At 39.3% G+C, this 20,217-nt stretch overlaps 1 protein-coding gene across 2 annotated transcripts; it reads left to right on the plus strand.

Moving 5' to 3' along the window:
* The first annotated feature begins 5,353 nt into the window (after positions 1 to 5,353).
* On the plus strand, positions 5,354 to 18,678 carry MMADHC (metabolism of cobalamin associated D). 2 transcript variants are annotated; one of them, XM_077784889.1, is made up of 8 exons: positions 5,354 to 5,386; positions 5,678 to 5,723; positions 7,111 to 7,255; positions 8,336 to 8,544; positions 10,589 to 10,694; positions 13,028 to 13,158; positions 16,140 to 16,226; positions 17,376 to 18,678. In XM_077784889.1, the coding sequence occupies exons 2-8, from the start codon at positions 5,715 to 5,717 to the stop codon at positions 17,568 to 17,570; spliced, it is 882 nt and encodes a 293-aa protein (XP_077641015.1). In that variant the 5' UTR covers positions 5,354 to 5,386; positions 5,678 to 5,714; the 3' UTR covers positions 17,571 to 18,678. The 2 variants fall into 2 exon arrangements, with proteins under 2 accessions (XP_077641015.1, XP_077641014.1); XM_077784888.1 differs by lacking the exon at positions 5,354 to 5,386 and having other exon boundaries at positions 5,398 to 5,723.
* The last annotated feature ends 1,539 nt before the right edge of the window (positions 18,679 to 20,217 follow it).

Consider the following 20,217-nt stretch of genomic DNA (forward strand, 5'->3'; position numbering starts at 1 on the left):
GCCTCCAGCCTTGGTGACAGCCTCAGCACTAAATTACTGACACCTAAATTCCATAAATTCCCAGATTTGCCACCAAATTCAAATCACATTAAACCTAATCCAGATTATTTCTGGCCTCCAGCCTTGGTGACAGCCTCAGCACTAAATTATTGGCACCTAAATTCCATAAATTCCCAGATTTGCCACCAAACTCTGCTCACATTAAACCTAGTCGAGACTATCTTTGGTGACAGCCTCGACACTAAATTATTGGCACCCAAATTCCATAAATTCCCAGATTTGCCACCAAATTCTGCTCACATTAAACCTAATCCAGACTTTTTCTGGCCTCCACCCTCAGCAGTAAATTATTGACACCTAAATTCCACAAATTCCCAGATTTGCCACCAAATTCTGCTCACATTAAACCTAATCCAGATTATTTCTGGCCTCCAGCCTTGGTGACAGCCTCGGCACTAAATTATTGACACCTAAACTCCATAACTTTGGAGTGGGACCAGTGATAATATAAATATCTCCCAAAAGACCCAACCTGAAATCATTCCCTGCTCCCCACAGTCTGTGTTGGATGTGGCAGCATCCCTGAGGTGCTGCTGGAAGGGAGCTGGAGAAAAAGGAATTGGGAATCTCCTCACTCACCCCACGTCAGCAAGGAGGAAGCTCATGCTTCCCAGGAAAAAATATTCCTTTTTAATCCTTACCAAGCAAATTCTAAAGCTTTTAAAGCTCGATTTTCTGTTTTAAACCAAAGTGAGGTGAGTTAATGCCTGCCTCAACCTCATATTCATCTGGATAATCCTGCAACAGGGCTCCTCTTGGAAGGATGTCCCTGGAAATGGCACATCCCACTTTAGGAAGGTTGGTAAAATTCTCTTTTTGGTGAAAAACTGGGAAATTGCAGAGTCAGGGGGAGCTGTGCTGGTAAAGAATTCCCAGTAAATTCCCAGTACAGCAGAGTCAAAGCCAAGCATTTTGCTGGGAAAAGGCTTTTTCCTGCCTTGTCCTTTGGGTGGACATTCCAGCAGGCAGGGAGATAAAGGAGGAAATCCCTTTCAGGTTCACAGCAATCCATTCAAGGGGGAATGTCTTCCCAAAAAGTAAACAAATCATACAAAAACTTATCTGGTGTCATTGCACCGCTCCCCCTAAAAGCCTCTTTTCCCAGTGGTAGCCAGCAAATCTCTGAAAATGCCAGAAGAAAGGGATTGCTCATATAAACACATCCATTTCCAGGGGAAGTTTACTCTTCCTATAGCCAGAGGATGTTTATTTTGGGGGAAAAGAGCACGTTAAAACCTTTCCTCCCTTCTCCTCCATCCCGGTTTCCCTGGCACTCAGGAGCAGCCATTCCTCATTCCCGAGGTTTAGCAGGTCAAGGGAAGGGGGAGCCCCAGTGAAAACGTGAGGAAAAATAAATACAGGGAATAAAATGGATAAACAAAACAGCTGAGCTGGAGTTTGGAGGCTAAAAATTCCCTGGCTGCTGTGGCAAGCACATTTCTCTCCCTCTCAGGATTTTTCATGGAGGTGCACAGAGAGAAATGAAAGAGAAAACAATTTCAATTCCTGCTCCTTGTTTTTCCCACGTGGAATGTGTTTGGAGAATTGTTTCCCTGGGGTGATGCTGGGTTGGATTCTGGTGAGGATTGTTTGAGCCTGGTGGCCAATCCAACCCACCTGGGGCTGGGCTCAGAGAGGGGCACCAGTTGGGTTAAAGAAAGTAATATGTAGTTTTAGTATCCTCCTTTTATATAGTATATTAATGTATTTTAGTATAGTTATAATAAAGAAATCATTCATCTTTCTGAATTGAGTCAGACATCAGCATTTCTTCCCTTTGGGTTCACCTGCATTTACAATAGCGAGGGGCAGAGACAAAGGATGGCTGAGAACTTTGTGGGGTGATCCTAAATTTCCCCTGGAGCACAGTGCCACTCCCTCTGCTGCCCTTTGGGAACGCAGGGAATGGGGCTGGGATGCCGGGGAGGTCTGGAATTCTCCATTTTAGAGATGCAAAATCAATGGCAACGATTTGAACTCGGGTTTTGCACAGCCCTAATGAAGTTTAATGGGTGCCATTAGGAAAATTGGGAGCACCAGCACAATCCATCATTGCACAGATAAATGGGCAATGGGAATAAAAGAATATCTGGGCGGGGTTTAGTACTATTTAACCAGCAATTCCTGTATCCAAAAGGAAAATCACCATGGAAAATACCTAAAATTCAAGTTATTGTTTCATGTCCCTGCTTGCTGTACTGCGGTAACTTCCTCTGCTTTCAGATTTTGCAGCTGCAGTTAGCTCCAAGTTTTCTGTTTTGTTTCCCAGCTTTCTGAAAATCTTCTTGCCTTTACTATCTCCCACAGTTCCCAGGGTGGAACTGGGAATAACACCAGCTAAGGATGAAACCCTGGTTTGGGATTTCCAGTCTGATCCTAGGACCTCTTCCTAGAGTTTTGGAGACTCCAAGGATGGAGTTGGGACAGCTTCTCTGGGTTCTTGGAAGAGCAGAGAGGAAAGAGCTGAAAATTCCCTTTCTGCTCGTCTCGGGCACCAAAGCAGCTTCTCAGGAGCACCTCTGGCTCCTCTGCTTCCAGAGCAGGGAATCCAGGGAAGGAGAATCCTAGATGAGGTCTGGAGTTCAGTTCTCAGCCAGGGGGTGCTGGTGACTGGGAAAGTTCCGAAATTCCTGATGCTCTTCCTGGTGCTGCAGCCTGGTTGAGGTGCCAAGAGGAAATCACTGTCCCAAAAAAAGAGAAAAATCCTGGAATCATGGAATGGTTTGGGTTGGAAAGGACTTTAAAGCTCATCCCAATCCACCCATTCCATGGCAGAGACACCTCCACTGTCCCAGGCTGCTCCAGCCCGGCCTTGGGCACTGCCAGGGATCCAGGGCAGCCCCAGCTGCTCTGGGAATTCCAGCCCAGCCAGGAATTCCCAATTCCCAATCTCCCAGCCATCCCTGCCCTCTGGCAGTGGGAGCCATTCCCTGGCTCCTGTCCCTCCATCCCTTGTCCCCAGTCCCTCTCCAGCTCTCCTGGAGCCCTTCAGGCCCTGCCAGGGGCTCTGAGCTCTGCCTGGATCCTTCCCTTCTCCAGGGGAACATTCCCGGGGCTCTGAGCTCTGCCTGGATCCTTCCCTTCTCCAGGGGAACATTCCTGGGGCTCTGAGCTCTGCCTGGATCCTTCCCTTCTCCAGGGGAACATTCCCGGGGCTCTGAGCTCTGCCTGGATCCTTCCCTTCTCCAGGGGAACATTCCCGGGGCTCTGAGCTCTGCCTGGATCCTTCCCTTCTCCAGGGGAACATTCCCGGGGCTCTGAGCTCTGCCTGGATCCTTCCCTTCTCCAGGGGAACATTCCCGGGGCTCTGAGCTCTGCCTGGATCCTTCCCTTCTCCAGGGGAACATTCCCAGCTCTCCCAGCCTTTCCCTCTGATCCTCTCCATGGTCTCCTCTGGACTCTCCAGCAGCTCCACGTCCTTTCCACACTGGAGATCCCTGAGGGAAAAAAAATCATCTCAGTAGCAACAGCAAAACCTGGACATGAATTTCAGCTCTGAGCTCCAGGTTTGGACACTGAGGAGTTTCCCTGAACTGAAGCCAGGTGGATTTTTCCAAAAAGGCTTTGGAAGGAGGAATTTGGAATCCTGTCATGTGCATTTCTTCCTCTCCCTCAAACTGAGAGCAGCAATCTCTGAGGGAAGAATTTAATCAAAGCCAGCTGCTAATTGCTTTCCTGACACCAGGGGAGAAGGATGTTGGCATCCAAAAGATCAGGAAGATTTTTTTTTTCCCTTATTAATATTTGATAAATCTGTAATTGGATCGTTTGATTTTGCAGTCTCCTTTGAATGGGAACTTTATTGAAATGAATCTTTATGAATTCAAGTCGCAAACGTGAGGGGCTGATAATTCATGGATTGATTGGAGTAGCTGGAAGTGGCAGAGAGGAGATAAATTGGGATTGCCTAAGGACAAGTCAATACAGGCTGGATTTAATCCACAGTGCTTCCTATTAGAGGAATAAATTACATTCTGTAAAGAGTTAAAGTTGAATTTCTCTGATTTCTCATCTCTTTCTTTTTTTTTTTTGTTTTTTTTTTTTGCTGGAGTTCATAGATTCCACGTGAATATTTAATGCAAAAGCAAACGAGAATTAAATGTGCTAATATTGAATTAATAAAAGAGTTGAGCGGCATCCAATATTGAGAGAATGCGCTCATGAAAAAATTCCAAAAATCAAAAATTGCAACATTATAGCTACTTAATACATCAAATTGTTTAGGAATGGATAGCACAATTTCCTCTTGATCCCGATAAAATAAAGCCAAGACTTTATTAAATGCAGTAAGGACATTGTAAGGCTGAATGTTATTACTCTGGCCACAAACCCAGTGTCCTGCTCCGATTTTGAACTATGCAAACCTCTGGCACTGCTTTATGTTAATAAATTCCTGCTAATAAACCAGTGACAAAGCAAAATAAATGTCCAGAAACCTCTGGTTTAGAAGGAAAATAAATCCAAGGCCTTGTGCAAGATCACTGAGGGATGGGAACGCCCAAACTTTTATTTGGGAGAGATTAAAATTCCTTTTTCTTCTCCAGCAATGCTGCTTGGGACAGAGAGTGAAGAAATGGCAAAAAAAGGAGGAAAAAAACTTTAATCCTTGGGGCTGTGACCATTCCTTGGGGGAACCTATCCAGAACTTTTCCATTAAAAAAAAACCCAAAAACAACAGAGAGAGGAGGCACTAAAGCAAGTTTTAAATATCTTTATTATTATTTCGTAGAAGTTATTTGAGGTATTGCCATTGAAGACATAGTTTTGTGGTAGAAGGGCCACTGATGCTCCCCATTCTCAGAGAACCCCCGGCTTTGCGCTTTTCCTTAGCGGAAACACCCTCCCCTCCTTCAAATTACTTCAAATAAACCCCCTTTTTCCCTTTTTCCTTCCCATTTCTCACTTTTTTGGGAATTCCCGGGAACGCTGAGGGCGAGGAGGGGCGGCTGCCGCTCCGTGCGCGCCCCCTGCTGCCCCGCGCGGGAACAGCCCCGCCGCCCGGCCGCGCTTCTCCGCCCCGCACACGGGGCAGAGCCGGCTCGGGGACACCGAGGGGGCTCCGAGGGGACACCGCGGCCCCGCCGCTCCCGATCCCGGCCCCGCCGCTCCCACGGGAACCTCGCCGGCCCCGCCGCCATCGCCGCCTTCCCCTCACGGCCTCCACCTCCCCCTCCCGCGGCCCTGAGCAACCGAACGCCGAGCGGCGGATCCCGCGCGGTTCCGCGCCGCGCGCATCGAGGCGTTCGGCGGATCGGCTGGCTGGGCCTGGTGGCGCGCGGCGAGGGCGCGGCGGGGGCGGGTGAGCGCCGCCATTTTGCAGGAAGGGGTGAGGGGGGCCGGGGCTTCGTTTTTATTTTCCTTTTTTCCTCGCTTATTTCTCCCTTTCCCCGCTCCCTTTTCCCGTTTCCTTCTCCAATTTCCAGTTTCCTCCTCCCTTGCCATCGGCTGCCGCTGTCTGTCCGCGGCGGCGCCGCTGCGGGGAGGCGGGGAGGCCGTGCGGGCTGTGAGGGGGCTCCGTGGCCGGGGAGTTCAGCGCCTTTTTTTAATTCCCTTTTCTCTTTTCTTATTTTTCCTCGTCCTTTTTCTGTTGTTTCCTTTCTTCCCTTCTCTTTTCCAGGCGTGTCCGGGCCTGGCAGCGAGGGGAGAGCAGCGTCATGGCCAATGTGAGTGAGTGCGGATGTCCCAGGAACGGCGGAATTCAGGATTAAATGGAATTGCAAACAGGTTTGGGTGGGGAAAAAAAACAAAAAACAAACAAAAAAAACCCTTAAAATCATTTAATTCCCACTCCGTGCCGTGGGCAGGGACAGCTTCCAGTATACAGGACCTCACAGCCTCCCAGGGAAGAATTTCTCCCTAAAATCCCAATCCAGCTCCACTTGGAATATCCCATTTTAAGAATGGAATTAAAGATTAAATCCATTTTTTCTCTGCTTTTTCTGTCACCCTGCGCTCAGCCACAGAGGGATTCTGTTGGTGGCACTCAGCTGATTCCAGCATAAAACACCTTTTATTGATTGTTTTTATTGCTCTCGCCGCGGGGACATGAATAATTCATGAATTATTCTAATGCCAGGTGTGTCAATATTTGCATAAATGAGCTGTAATTAGCGACATCTCCCTGTTAACCCAGGCTGAGCATAAGGAAAAATTCTTTTTTCTGCTAATTACATGTTGGCTGTGATTGTTTACATCTGTTTATAACATCCTCATCATGCCAAAATTAATTTCAACAGCGATTTGACACGATAAAAAAATAAGATTTGAGAGTGGAATCAGATTTTTGTTGTATTACAGGAACCTTTTAAAGCTGTTTCAGAAGGAGACAGCTCCAGGCTTGAGCTGTAAATAATTGATTTAAGTCATAAATTAAATACGTCTTGAAGCATTTGAGTTTTTGTATAATTTGGTAGAAATTATTTTATATTTACACAGAAGTGCTGGATGAGAAACTGCCTTAGGTCCTGATGCTTTAAATTTTTTGAATGTTTAAAATTTTTATATTTAACATCCACATAGCAGCATTTATTTTCTTCTTTTTAAAAGTAAATTACTTCTGAAAGTCCCTCTTTTTGATATAAAATTGCATCATTTTCTATAGAATCAAAGCTGCAGCACTTAAGGAAAATCCTTTCATGTTATTTTCTCAAAAAGAGTTGCTATTCCTCACCTGAAAAATTGAATTTTCCAAAAAAAACCACCCACACTGTGGCAGGTGGGATTTGTATTTTCCAGGAAACAACCACAGAGACAATCCCTAGCCATAATTTAATTTAAATTTTGGTGTTTCAGTGGTGCTGTTTTAAATTTTCAGGGCTTTAATTAACACTAAACCCACTTGTTTTTAAAGTTTTTTCTTTTCTTGAAACAACAAAAAAACACTTTTACAACTTGACGTTACAGCTGGTCATAATTCAAATTTTAACAGAACTCTTGAAGGAGGATTTTTTTTTGGTCACTCACAGAGTTGTGTTTAAATGCTTAATTTGATTTTTATTATTAATTTATGGTATTATTAATGAATTATTTTAATTTTTCTTCTCTCTCCAGGTGCTCTGTAACAGAGCAAGATTGGTCACCTACCTCCCAGGCTTTTATTCCTTGCTCAAAAGAGTTGGGAATGCCAAAGCTTTTTCCACTGCAGGATCCTCTGGCTCAGATGAGCCTCACGTGGCTGCTGCACCTCCTGATTTATGTAAGAAAAATTCAATTTATGGAGAAAAAAATTAAATTTAGGGGGGAAAAAAGCAAATTTAAGGGGAAAAAAGGCAAATTTCTGCCAATTTCTGGCGTTTCCTGACTGTTTTTTGTGTTTCCCTGCTGTTTTTTGGGTTTTCCTGATCCACTTGGGGATTTCCTGACTGTTTTTTGTATTTCTTTGCTGTTTTTTGGGATTCCCTGCTTCTTTTTGGGATTCCCTGCTTCTTTTTGGGATTCCCTGCTTGTTTTTTGGCATTCCCGGCCCGCTTTTGGGATTCCCTGCCTGTTTTTGGCATTTCCTGCTTGTTTTTTGGCATTTCCTGACGGCGTTTGGGATTTCCTGCTTGTTTTTTGGGACTTCCTGCTTCCTTTTGGGATTCCCTGCCCGCTTTTGAGATTCCCTGCTTGTTTTTTTGGCATTTCCTGCTTGCTTTTTGGCATTTCCTGCTTGTGTTTTGGATTTCCTGACTTCTGGGATTCCCTGCCTGCTTTTGGGTTTCCCTGCCCATTTTTGGGATTCCCTGCTTGTTTTTTTTGGCATTTCCTGCTTGTTTTTTGGCATTTCCTGCTTGTTTTTTGGCATTTCCTGACTGCGTTTTGGATTTCCTGATATTTGGGATTCCCTGCCCGCTTTTGGGATTTCCTGCTTGTTTTTTGGGATTTCCTGCTTGTTTTTTTGGCATTTCCTGCTTGCTTTTTGGATTTCCTGACATTTGGGATTCCCTGCCCGTTTTTGGGATTCCCTGCCCGTTTTTGGGATTTCCTGCTTGTTTTTTGGCATTTCCTGCTTGTTTTTTGGCATTTCCTGACTGCGTTTTGGATTTCCTGATATTTGGGATTCCCTGCCCGCTTTTGGGATTTCCTGCTTGTTTTTTGGGATTTCCTGCTTGTTTTTTGGGATTCCCGGCCCGCTTTTGGGATTTCCTGCTTGATTTTTGGCATTCCCTGCCCGCTTTTGGCATTCCCAGCCCGCTTTTGGCATTCCCTGACTTTTGTGGGATTCCCTTCTTCCTTTTGTGATTTCCCACTTGTGTTTTCTCCCCCCGTGCCCGTCGCTGTCTCTGCGGCGCCGCAGGTCCCCGGACGGTGTGGCCGGACGAGCTGATGGGGCCCTTCGGGCCGCAGGACCAGCGGTTCCAGCTGCCCGGGCACATGGGCTTCGGGTGCCACCTGCAGGGCACCGCGCCGCCCCGCCGCCCCCCGAGCCTGCCCGACCTCCTGGCCGAGCCCTCGGCCGCCGACCGCCACCAGCTCGTCATGGCTCAGTGCATGGGCGAGCTCCAGGTGAGGCACCCCCTCTGCACCTCCCCAAAAATCCATTTCCTGCACGGGCCGCTCCCACACAAACTGCCCTGAAGGGTGTGCTTAGGCAGAAACATTTCAGGCTGGTCTGAAACAGAATTTTAGCAGGGATTTAATGGGAGGATTTCACGCTTCAAACCTGCTGTTGACCAAGTCTCGCTGTTTCTTGCCCAGTAAAAATGAAATTTCCTTCAGTATTTATTTAATGGATTCACATTTGCAAAGTTTAGTGCTAAAGAACCATGGAATTCACCCAGAAGTCCACCAAACTCAATATGAGATATTCATTATGAATACAACCAGTAAAATTGGAATTTTCCATCAGTATTTTATTGAGTGGCTCTGGATTTGCAAAGTTTGGGCAATGTTTAGTGCTGAAAACCATGGAATTCACCCAGAAGTCCACCAAACTCAAAATGAGAGATTCATTATGAATAAAACCAGTAAAATTAGAATTTTCCTTCAGTGTTTTATTGCATGGATTTGCAGAGTTTGGGCAGTGTGTTCCAGATTCATCATCATGAATATACCCAGCAAAATTGGAATTTCAGTGTTTTATTTCATGGATTTGCAAAGTTTGGGCAATGTTCAGTTCTAAAAACCATAAAATTCAACAAGGAAACCACCAGCGTTACAATGAGAGGATTCTGGCAGTGTTCCACATTCATCATTATGAATGCACCCATAAAATTGGAATTTCCTTCAGTATTTTATTGAATGGCTCTGGATTTGCAAAGTTTGGGTGATGTTTAGTTCTGAAAATAATGGAATTCACCCAGGAATCCCTCAATTTTACAATGGGAGATTCATCATTATGAATACACCCAGTAAAATTGACATTTTCCTTCAGTATTTTATTGAATGGCTTTGGGTTTGCAAAGTTGGAGCAATGTTTAGTTCTAAAATAGTGGAATTAACAGATAAATCCCCAACGCCCCAATGAGAGATTCATCATTATGAATGCACCCAGTAAAATCTGAATTTTCCTTCAGTATTTATTTAATGGATTCACATTTGCAAAGTTTGGGTAATGTTTAGTTCTAAAAACCATGAAATGCACCTGGAAGTCCACCAAATACAAAATGAGAAATTCATTATTATGAATACAACCAATAAAATTAGAATTTTCCTTCAGTGTTTTATTTCATGGATCTGGATTTACAAAGTTTGGGCAAAGTTCAGTTCTAAAACCCATGGAATTCACCCAGGAATGCCTCAATTTCACAGTGAGAGGATTCTGGTAGCTATTCAGATTTATCATTATTAATATAATAAAAACACAATACAATTCTTAATCAATAAAATTAATTGCTATAAGATTTTAAATAAAATTATAATGAATAAAAACAGTAAAATATTAATAAAAATTATAATAAATTATCCATTTATAATGGCAGCATGATCCCAGCATTCCCTCAGATCTAATTAATAAAAATTTATGGTTTTATATATTATATATATATTTATTGTGTATATATTTATATGTATATTTATATACTTACATATGTTTTTATATATTTATATATTGTATTCTGTATATTCTATCTATAGTCTATTTATATAATCTATATATAAATTCTACATAGTCTATCTATATATTCTATCTATATAGTCTATTTATAATCTATATTCCATTTGCATATTCTATATATAAATTCTATCTTATATTCTAATATATTTTCATATCTATATTTTATCTTTATTTTTATCTTTATTTTCATATCTGTATTTTCAAATCTATATAATTTCATATCTACTTTTTAATATATTTTCATACTTTAAGTAACTTTTAATAACTTTAAGTATCTTTAATAATATTATTTCAATTTTTATATGGAAATTATTTTTAATTTTAAATTTATTATTATTATTTATTAATTATTTTCATTTTAATATTAAAAATGTGAAGTGCCACTGCAAACACCTGAAACTGCTCAGTGAGTCTGATCACTAAAGCATATTTTGATATTTTGAGTAGTTCCTGATGGATATTAAGTGATAAAATGTGGATTTTGGTGCTTTTTAGGGCTCTGATGCTCCCCAGAAGCAGCAGATCAATAATGCTGAGACCTACTTTGAGAATGCCAAGGTGGAGTGTGCAGTGCAAGCCTGTCCTGAGCTGCTGAGAAAAGGTTCATTTTTATTGACATTTTTATTTCCAGCAAAATTCCACTTTGCCATGGAAAACCAGTGAAAAGTTAATTCTGAGTTGTTAATTACAAAAATCCCTTTGGGCACAATGGAAACCAATTGCTGTTGGCAATATTTCACTTAATATTTTTTATTATATCCATTTTTTAATATATTTGCTGCTGACAATATTAAATAACTTCATTTCAAAGGTAATTTCCAGTTGTTGTTTTAGTGCCAGGGAAATTCTGGAGTTAATTCCTCATGGAACTTCTGCCAGAACTAAATTTGTATATTTAATTTATTTAGGAAAGAAATGACCAAAATTAAATGGGAATAAAGCAGAATAGAATGGAAACCAAAGCTTTGCTGCTGACGATATTCAATACTTTATTTAAAATGTAATTTTTATTTGTGGTTTTAGTGCCAGGGAAATTCTGGATTTAATTCCTTACCCAAAATCCAGTTGTTAAATCCTTTGGAATTTAAGAAATGGGAATCATGGAACTTCTGCCAGCACTGAATTTGTGGTTTGAATTTATTGAGGAAGGAAATGACCAAAATTAAGCAAGAACCATTTAATTAAATGAAAAATAAAAAATAAATAAAAATAAGAATAATATTTTTCTTCTTAATAATAGAAATATATTAATGCCGTTTAATATATAAATTATTATATTAATATATACATTTTATATTAAATAATTAAAATATTAGCTATTAAAGAATTAAAATAAGAATATTTTATTAATAGAAATATAGTTTTATAAATTACATAAATATATGTATTTTTAAGTAGATGAACATCTATGTTTATATTTTAAATTTAATAGAATTTGATTTATGTTTATTTATCCATACATTATAACAATAAATGCAAAATTAAGAGAAAACCTAATTAAATAAAACCAATTTAAAGCGCAGTGTGCCTGAATGTTGCTCTGGCTGGAATGGGGAGCTGCCATGGCAGGGCAGTGTCAAAAAATATAATAATATTTTTTATTAATATATATATATTTACAAATACACACATATATAATATAAAAACATATTAATATAATATATTAATTAGAAAAATATATTCATATTTTTAATATATGAATATATTAATATATTAAATCCACTATAATTTGATTGCTATTTATTATCCATAAATAATAACAAAAATTAAATAATGAATATAAATAATCAAAATTCAAAGAAATAATAAAAATAAATAATCAACAATGCCAAGAAAACCAAATGAAATAAACTGAATTTAAAGAGGCAGTGTGCCTGAATGTTGCTGTGGGTGGGAGGGACGCTGCCTGGCAGGGCAGTGTCGCTGTTGGACACGAAATGAGCTCACAGAGCTTGGGAAGTTCCAAAGAGAAAAAGACCCAGATTTATTCAAATATTGGGAATTTCCACAATTCCAAAGGTGACGTGGGTTGGAGGATGGAATTGCCACTGTCCAACCACACTGCTCCAAAATCAATCAATCATTGCTCTCCACCCACAGGGAAATCTGTAAATATTCTATTTAAACATGAAATTGTGTGGGACTCTGACTCTCAAATATGCAAACATTACCAGAAGGCGAAAGAAGCTTTATGAGAACTTCAAAACTTGAAAAATAATTATAAAAGAAAAGATAACACTGTTAAAAATCAGGGCAGCAGAGCAGCAGCAATGTGTTTGTTTCCCTGTTGCAGTGGCACAGCAGCAGCAATGTGTTTTTTGCCCTTTGCAGACCTGCAGCCGTGTGTTTGTCCCACTGCAGACCTGCAGCCGTGTGTTTGTCCCTTTGCAGAGCTGCAGCCGTGTGTTTGTGCCACTGCAGACCTGCAGCCGTGTGTTTGTGCCACTGCAGACCTGCAGCCGTGTGTTTGTGCCCTTTGCAGACCTGCAGCCGTGTGTTTGTGCCCTTTGCAGACCTGCAGCCGTGTGTTTGTGCCCTTTGCAGACCTGCAGCCGTGTGTTTGTCCCTTTGCAGACCTGCAGCCGTGTGTTTGTCCCATTGCAGACCTGCAGCCGTGTGTTTGTCCCACTGCAGACCTGCAGCCGTGTTTTTTGCCCGTTGCAGACCTGCAGCCGTGTGTTTGTGCCACTGCAGACCTGCAGCCGTGTGTTTGTGCCACTGCAGACCTGCAGCCGTGTTTTTTGCCCGTTGCAGACCTGCAGCCGTGTGTTTGTGCCACTGCAGACCTGCAGCCGTGTGTTTGTGCCACTGCAGACCTGCAGCCGTGTTTTTTGCCCGTTGCAGACCTGCAGCCGTGTTTTTTGCCCGTTGCAGAGCTGCAGCCGTGTGTTTGTCCCACTGCAGACCTGCAGCCGTGTGTTTGTCCCGTTGCAGAGCTGCAGCCGCTGTTCCCCGCGCTGGGCCCGCGCAGCCTGACGGTGCTGACGGTGACGCAGCGCAGCGCGCAGGACATGAGCGCCTGGAGCGCCGAGGCGCAGCAGGAGCGCGAGCAGCTCCTGGACAAGGTGAGCGCGCCGCTGCGCCCGAGCCCGCCCCGCCAGCTGCTCTGGGGCAGAATTGAGTGAAAAATGTGACCCTGCATTGCATGTTTACATACACGCTTATATATGGAATATCCATAAAGCTCTGCTGCGTTTCTGGGACTTCACTCCCTTTACGGCGTGATCTGTTAAGAAAAGAATTTGTATTTCCTTGCATATTGTTATATATATTATATATCGTGTATATATATTATATATAATGTATTATATATAAGATATATATTGTATATTTTATATATACATATATATAAAATATTCATGAATCTTTGCTGCATTTCTTGGGTTTCACTTGCTTTAGGGTGACTTATTGAAAAAAATTTATATTGCATATCATATATATATATATTTATATATATATATGAAATATTTATGAAACTTTGCTGCATTTCTAGGGTTTCACTTGCTTTAGGGTGTCATTTATTGAAAAAAATAGATATTGCATACCATATATATATATATATGAAATATTCATGAAACTTTGCTGCATTTCTAGGGTTTCACTTGCTTTAGGGTGTCATTTATTGAAAAAAATAGATATTGCATACCATATATATATATATATATATATGAAATATTCATGAAGCTTTGCTGCATTTCTGGGGTTTCACTTGCTTTAGGGTGTCATTTATTGAAAAAAATAGATATTGCATACCATATATATATATATATATATATATATATATATGAAATATTTATGAAACTTTGCTGCATTTCTAGGGTTTCACTTGCTTTAGGGTGTGACTTATTGAAAAAAATGTATATTGCATATCATATATATATATATTTATATACATATATGAAATATTTATGAAACTTTGCTGCATTTCTGGGGTTTCACTTGCTTTAGGGTGTCATTTATTGAAAATAAAATATTACCTTGCACACTATGTATTATATAATATACGTTATATATTATATAATATATATTATATTATTATACCGTATATATTGTATTATATTTATATAATACATGTAAATATAAAATATTCATATACTCAGGAAGCTTTGCTGCATTTCTGGGGTTTTGCTTTCTTTAGGGTGTCATTTATTAAAAAATTTATATTCTATGCTATGTAATATATATTATATATTATAATATATATGTATTAATACATCATATTTATATACTATATATTACATATTATATATATTATATATACAAATATAAAGTATTCATATACTGATGAAGCTTTGCTGCATTTCTAGGGTTTCACTTTTTTTAGGGTTTGATTTCTTTTTAAAAAATGTTTCTATTATATTGCATTCCATATATATATTATATAGTTCTATATTATATTTTTCTTTTCTATTATTTATAATACAATTATATTATAACTGTTAATTATAATTTACTGTTTAATTCATTTAATTAAGATTCCACTGCACTTTTTACTGGTCAACTACAAAAAAAATCACCAATTTCTCTGGGGTTTTTCCACTTAATGAATGTTTTTAATTCTTTTTACCCTGGATTTCAGTTTTGTTTTTTCATCTTAACTTTGTCTTGTTCTTTTACCTCTAGAGGGCTCTGAAAATTCCTTTATTTCCCATTTCCCACAATTTTACTATTTCCCCAGCAAGTGTCGCTGTTCACTGCCCTCAGCACCTCAAAAAAACCAATTTCTACCTCATCTTTGTAAAATACCCCCAAACCCAGCATTTCAGCTGGAAATAAATCACATTTCTGCCTGAAATTAATCTGGGAATGCCCTAAAACACAAATGTGGGCTGTCCATATCCACCAAAAAAAAAAAGGAAACAGCACAAAATGACAGAGAAATTAAAATTCCTTCATTTCAGCCTCTTCTTTCCTTTGAATTATTTCTGGCCTGTTGCTCTTTGGTGTTTTAATCTGGTTTAAAATCAAAATATTTGCATAAATCCAGGTCAAGTGTTTATTCACCTCACTCTGAGGGACCAGAAGAGATCCTGGATCAGAAATGTTGTGTCTAAAATTGGGATATTTGGGATTTAATTTCTAGTTTGGGCATAATTAATCATCAGAGCCAGCAAACTTCAAAATGCAGAATTTACTGGGGTAAATTTTCCTTATTTTGAACTAATACAGAATCTACTGTAAAGGGTAAATTTTCCTTTTTTTTTTAACTAATACGGAATTTACTGTAAAGAGTAAATTTTCTTCATTTTGAACTAATACAGAATTTATTGTAAAGGATTACTTTGCCTTTATTTTGAGCTAACACAGAATTTACTGCAAAGGGTAAAAATCCCTCATTTGGTATTGCAAAAGATAAAATTACCTCATTTTGAACTAATACAGAATTTGCTGTAAAGGGTAAATAAATTTCCCTTTTTTGAACTAATACAGAATTTACTGTAAAGAGTAAATTTTCCTTATTTTGATCCAATTCATAATTTACTGTAAAGAGTAAAATTGCCTCATTTTGAACTGATACAGAATTTATTGTAAAGGATAAATTTGCCTTATTTTGAACTAACACAGAATTGACTGTAAAGGGGAAAATTCCCTTATTTTGTATTGCAAAGGATAAAATTGCCTCATATTGATCTAATATAGAATTTACTGTAAAGGATAAATTTTCCTTATTTTGAACTAACGCAGAATTTACTATAAAGGGGAAAATTCCCTTAATTTGGACTAACACAGAATTTTCTCTTAAGGGTAAAAATCCCTCATACTTTATTGCAAGGGGTAAATTTTCCTTATTTTGAACTAATACAGAATCTGCTGTAAAGGGTAAATTTCCCTTTTTTGGACCTTTAAGAGACTGAAGTTGAATAAATCATATTTTTATAAATTTGGAACCTTGAGCTTCTTAGTGCACTAATTGCAGAGAAAAATCCAATTTTTACAACTGTAAGTAAATGAAGGATTTTATTTATAACAGGTAGAGTGAGAAGTAATTAATTTTGTGTGATAACCTCATGTGATACTTTTCTTTTCCCAAATTTTTCCCTTCCAGTTCATCAATGGTGCCAAGGAAATCTGCTATGCAATTGCTGCTGAGGGCTACTGGGCTGATTTCATTGATCCCACCTCAGGACTGGCAGTAAGTTCTTTCTTGCTCTGTGGAATATGGCTTAAATCCAACTTTTTCAGGATAATTCCTTGAATTAATTAAGATTTATGAGCTCAGCTGTGGCAGCTCTGAGTGCAGGAGCAGCATTGTCAGGAAATGAAATTGGCTTTTAGGGAACTGGAGAAGTTTTATTCCCCAAATCCCTTGGGTATTTCTGCCCTGCCCAGGTAACTTGGGAACCCTGACACCTGTGCGGGTGAAGGCTTTAAAAAACCTCTTTGCACCTGTTAATGATCCTTTTGTCCCCAAAAAAATGAACTTTTTGTTGCTGTGGAACAGTGGGAGCTTTCAGTGGGAGATGGATTTTAGTTTGAGCTCGGCTAAAACCGTAGCACAGTTCAAGGGGACGGTGGCAAAGCTGGGCTTAGTGGGGTTTGATTTAAAAACACTACAAAAAGCAGGGATTTATTGTGCCAACAGAGGCAAACAGGGCATGGCTGGAAGGCAGAACAGGCCCTTCAGGGCTGGAGAAGCTTCCCAGAATTCCAGACATTGAAGGAATTGGGGATTGATGGAAGTGGGGTTTTGTCTTCAGACTCCGGCAGTAACATCCTGGCCCAGAATCAGGAGTGGGTTTCAAGTCAGAATCTTCCTCTTGAGATAAAGAACTGAAATATCTCTGTGCGACTTAAATCCCAGTTTAATATGAATACTTAAATCCCAGTTTAACATAAATACTTAAATACCAGTTTAATTTAAGTACCAGTTTCATTTGAATATTTAAATACCAGTTTCATTTAAATACCAGTTTCATTTGAATATCTGTTTGCAAGTTAATCGCATTGTTGCTCCTCTAACCACCTTTCTTTTGGGTCTTTTTGCAAAGTTAAATTGTTAACTTTTGCACTTTCCTAGGAAGTTTCTCTCCTTAGTCCATGCCCTGTTTGTGCTGTTCCTAGCAGGGTTCTGCCTTAATTCCTGCAGAGGCAGCAGAAAAACCAATCCAATCCCACCCGCACTTTTCCAAAAGTGCTGGTGGGATTGAGATTTGAAAGGAAAACCTTTCCAGCTCAACACTAAACTTCTCCACACAGCTAAACTCGGGCTTATCCTTCAACCATCCATCAGAATTCAAATCCTCACGTGGAAAATTTGTATTGTGTTGCTATTTTCCTCCAGTTTTTCGGGCCTTACACCAACGACTCCCTGCTGGAGACCGACGAGCGCTACCGGCACTTGGGCTTTGCCGTGGATGACCTGGGCTGCTGCAAGGTGATCAGGCACAACCTTTGGGGTACCCACGTGGTGGTGGGCAGCATCTTCACCAACGCTGAGCCCCACAGCCCCATCATGAGGAAGCTCAGTGGCCACTGAGCCCTCCAGCTCCTTTTGGCCTCTTGGGATTCGTGGAGTTCTTGGATTCTCCGTCGGCATCGTCGCGAGTTCCTCGTTCCCAAGGTTCTTAGAGAATAAAAGTAGCTGTTATTTATTCCTGGTCTTTTGGGGAATGTGTGTTCACCACTTGTGGGTTTGGAATATGGATTGGCAGCATTGAGAAACAAAACAATTACCATTTCCTTTTCACATTTTCCATTTTATCTTGCCTCGACCATTATTTCGCTGGTCGATTTAGTGTTTGGAATCCTCTGAAAATGCCACTGAAATTCCCAACAAACTGCCATTCCTGAAATTAGCAACTGGCCAAAAAAATGGGATGAGTCATAAAATTGTTCTCCCAGAATACAGAACTTAATAAAATCTGAGCTAATCACTCATTTGCTGTTGGAAAATGAGAATGAGGTCAACTTTCAGTGGTCTCCAACTCAAAATCCTTAATTATCCTGGAATTACTCATCTCTTATTGTTTTTTGTCTTCATGGTGCTTGGGATTTATTTTCTCAGTGTTAGCTAAATATATTTAATTAGCTTATATACCTAAATGTAATTTAAAGTTGCTTTTGTAACTTTCTTAGGTCATTAAATACAAAAAAAAAAAAAAGAGAGATAATAGGGCAACGCTTGGATCTCATCATTGTTTTCCTGGACTTGGATGCAATCTAGACTTGCCTCTGGAATTTGGAAATGCAAAGAGCAATTAGGATCAATTATTGCAATTAAAAAGATGTATCTGCAAGAAGGTTCCAGGCTGGTCAGGCCTCACAAAAACAGATCCTTGGGGGGAACAACAGGGCAAGAATTCCAGGACACTGCAACACCTGGAATTTCAGTGCCTTGCACTTTGGCTCTGGGGCTGAAGCAATAAAATAAAATAAAAATAAAAATAAAAATAAAAAAAGCAATAAAGCAGATTTGGATCTCCTCCCAGGCAGTGTGGAGCCATTTTCCATCCTTCAGCTTTGTTCCCTCTGCCTGAGGATCCTGGGATTTTCACTGAATTTTTGGGCTTTTTTTACTGCAAAGATTTTATTCCTGGTTTTTTTTCTTCTTCTCATCAAGAGGATTAAAGGAAGTTGAAAGTGCAGTGTGCTGTGTCTGTTTGCAAAATCCACACTGGAGGGCTCTCACTGGACACTTTGGGGAATTTTCTTGGATAAACATTGGAAAAATCGTGGAATTCTTCACATAAATTGTAAATACCTTAAAGATTTGATGTTTTATCTTCAGCTTTTATCCAGTTAAGATTGGGGTGTTCATTTTTGACTTCAGGTTCTTTAAGTTTTGTCCTGTAAAGAGTTTTTCTAGTGGCTTTTCCTGAGGCAGAAATCTCACTGGAATATTGGGAATTTTGCCTTGACCTCATGGATTTTACTGATTTATGTCAGGGTTTGAGTGGAGCTCCAATTCCTGATATTTTTCTAAATAGAATTTTCTCATTAATCCCCAAAAAGAGCTGGAGCTGTTCCAGTTGTGTTTTTCTCCCCCATCACAAGAGCCAGACTGAACTTTCTGCTATAAAATCAAACTTCTGGAATACAAAATAAACCACTTAAAAGTTGTGGGGGGAAATAATCCTGAGCAATGTTAAATTAATTCCTTCCCTTGCTCTTGAGCTGGCCTTGGATGTTGAGGATTTATAGATCTAAAAATATCTATAATGTATAAAAATATAAAACATATCTATGTAAATATAAAAATATCTAATATATGCTATATAGAAATATATGAAATATATAAAAATATAAAAGGACATATATAAAGTATATAGAATGTAATATAAAAAATAATAAAAAACATATAACATTCTCATATATCTATATAAAAATATATAAAATATATTTAAAGTATTTCTGAAGTCCTGTACAGAGAAATGAAGACACTTTTAAAACCACCCTGTAACCACTTAAAAGCTGTGGGGAAATAAACCTGAGCAATGTTCAATTAATTCCTTCCCTTCTCTTGAGCTGGCTTTGGCTGTTGAGGGTTTATATATATTAAAATATATGTAATATAAAAAATTACGAAACATATCTATGTAAATATAAAAGTAGCTAATATATAAAAATAGAAAACATATCTATTTAAATATAATATCTAGTATAGCTTACATATAAATATATATTGAATATATATAAATATACATCACTAAAATATATATATATTTTCTTTCTATATATAACTATATATATGTAGATATAAAATATATTTTTGAAGTCCTGCACATTAGGAATGAAATTCATTTTAAAACCACCCTGTTACCACTTAAAAGCTGGGGGAAATAAATCAATTCCCTCCCTTGCTCTTGAGCTGGCTTGGCTGTTGAGTATTTATTTATTAAAATATATAGAATATATAAAAATATAAAACATATATAAGAGGGGGGAGAATTGGGAATTATTTCTGGGTTATTTCTGGGATTATTTCTGGGATTTTGGCTGCCCCTGCATCCCTGGAAGTGTCCAAGGCCAGGCTGGATGGGCCGGGAGCAGCAGGATCCAAATCCCTGCAAGTTTAAGTAATTTCGCTTGAAATAAACTTTATTTCAAGTTTATTTCACTTGATTACTTTGCTTCAGCGTTGATGAATTTAATTGCAATTAAAATGAGGAATTACTTCCCTCATC

This window comes from Lonchura striata, chromosome 8, assembly GCF_046129695.1.
Source record: "Lonchura striata isolate bLonStr1 chromosome 8, bLonStr1.mat, whole genome shotgun sequence".
In the NCBI taxonomy this organism is placed as follows: Eukaryota; Metazoa; Chordata; class Aves; order Passeriformes; family Estrildidae; genus Lonchura; species Lonchura striata.

What these genes read in the sequence shown, in the direction of transcription:
- MMADHC (XM_077784889.1), top strand. An exon ending in TGCTGCACCTCCTGATTTAT is followed by an intron (nt 7,256 to 8,335) that starts GTAAGAAAAATT and finishes GCGGCGCCGCAG; the next exon opens with GTCCCCGGACGGTGTGGCCG. An exon ending in GCGAGCAGCTCCTGGACAAG is followed by an intron (nt 13,159 to 16,139) that starts GTGAGCGCGCCG and finishes TTTCCCTTCCAG; the next exon opens with TTCATCAATGGTGCCAAGGA.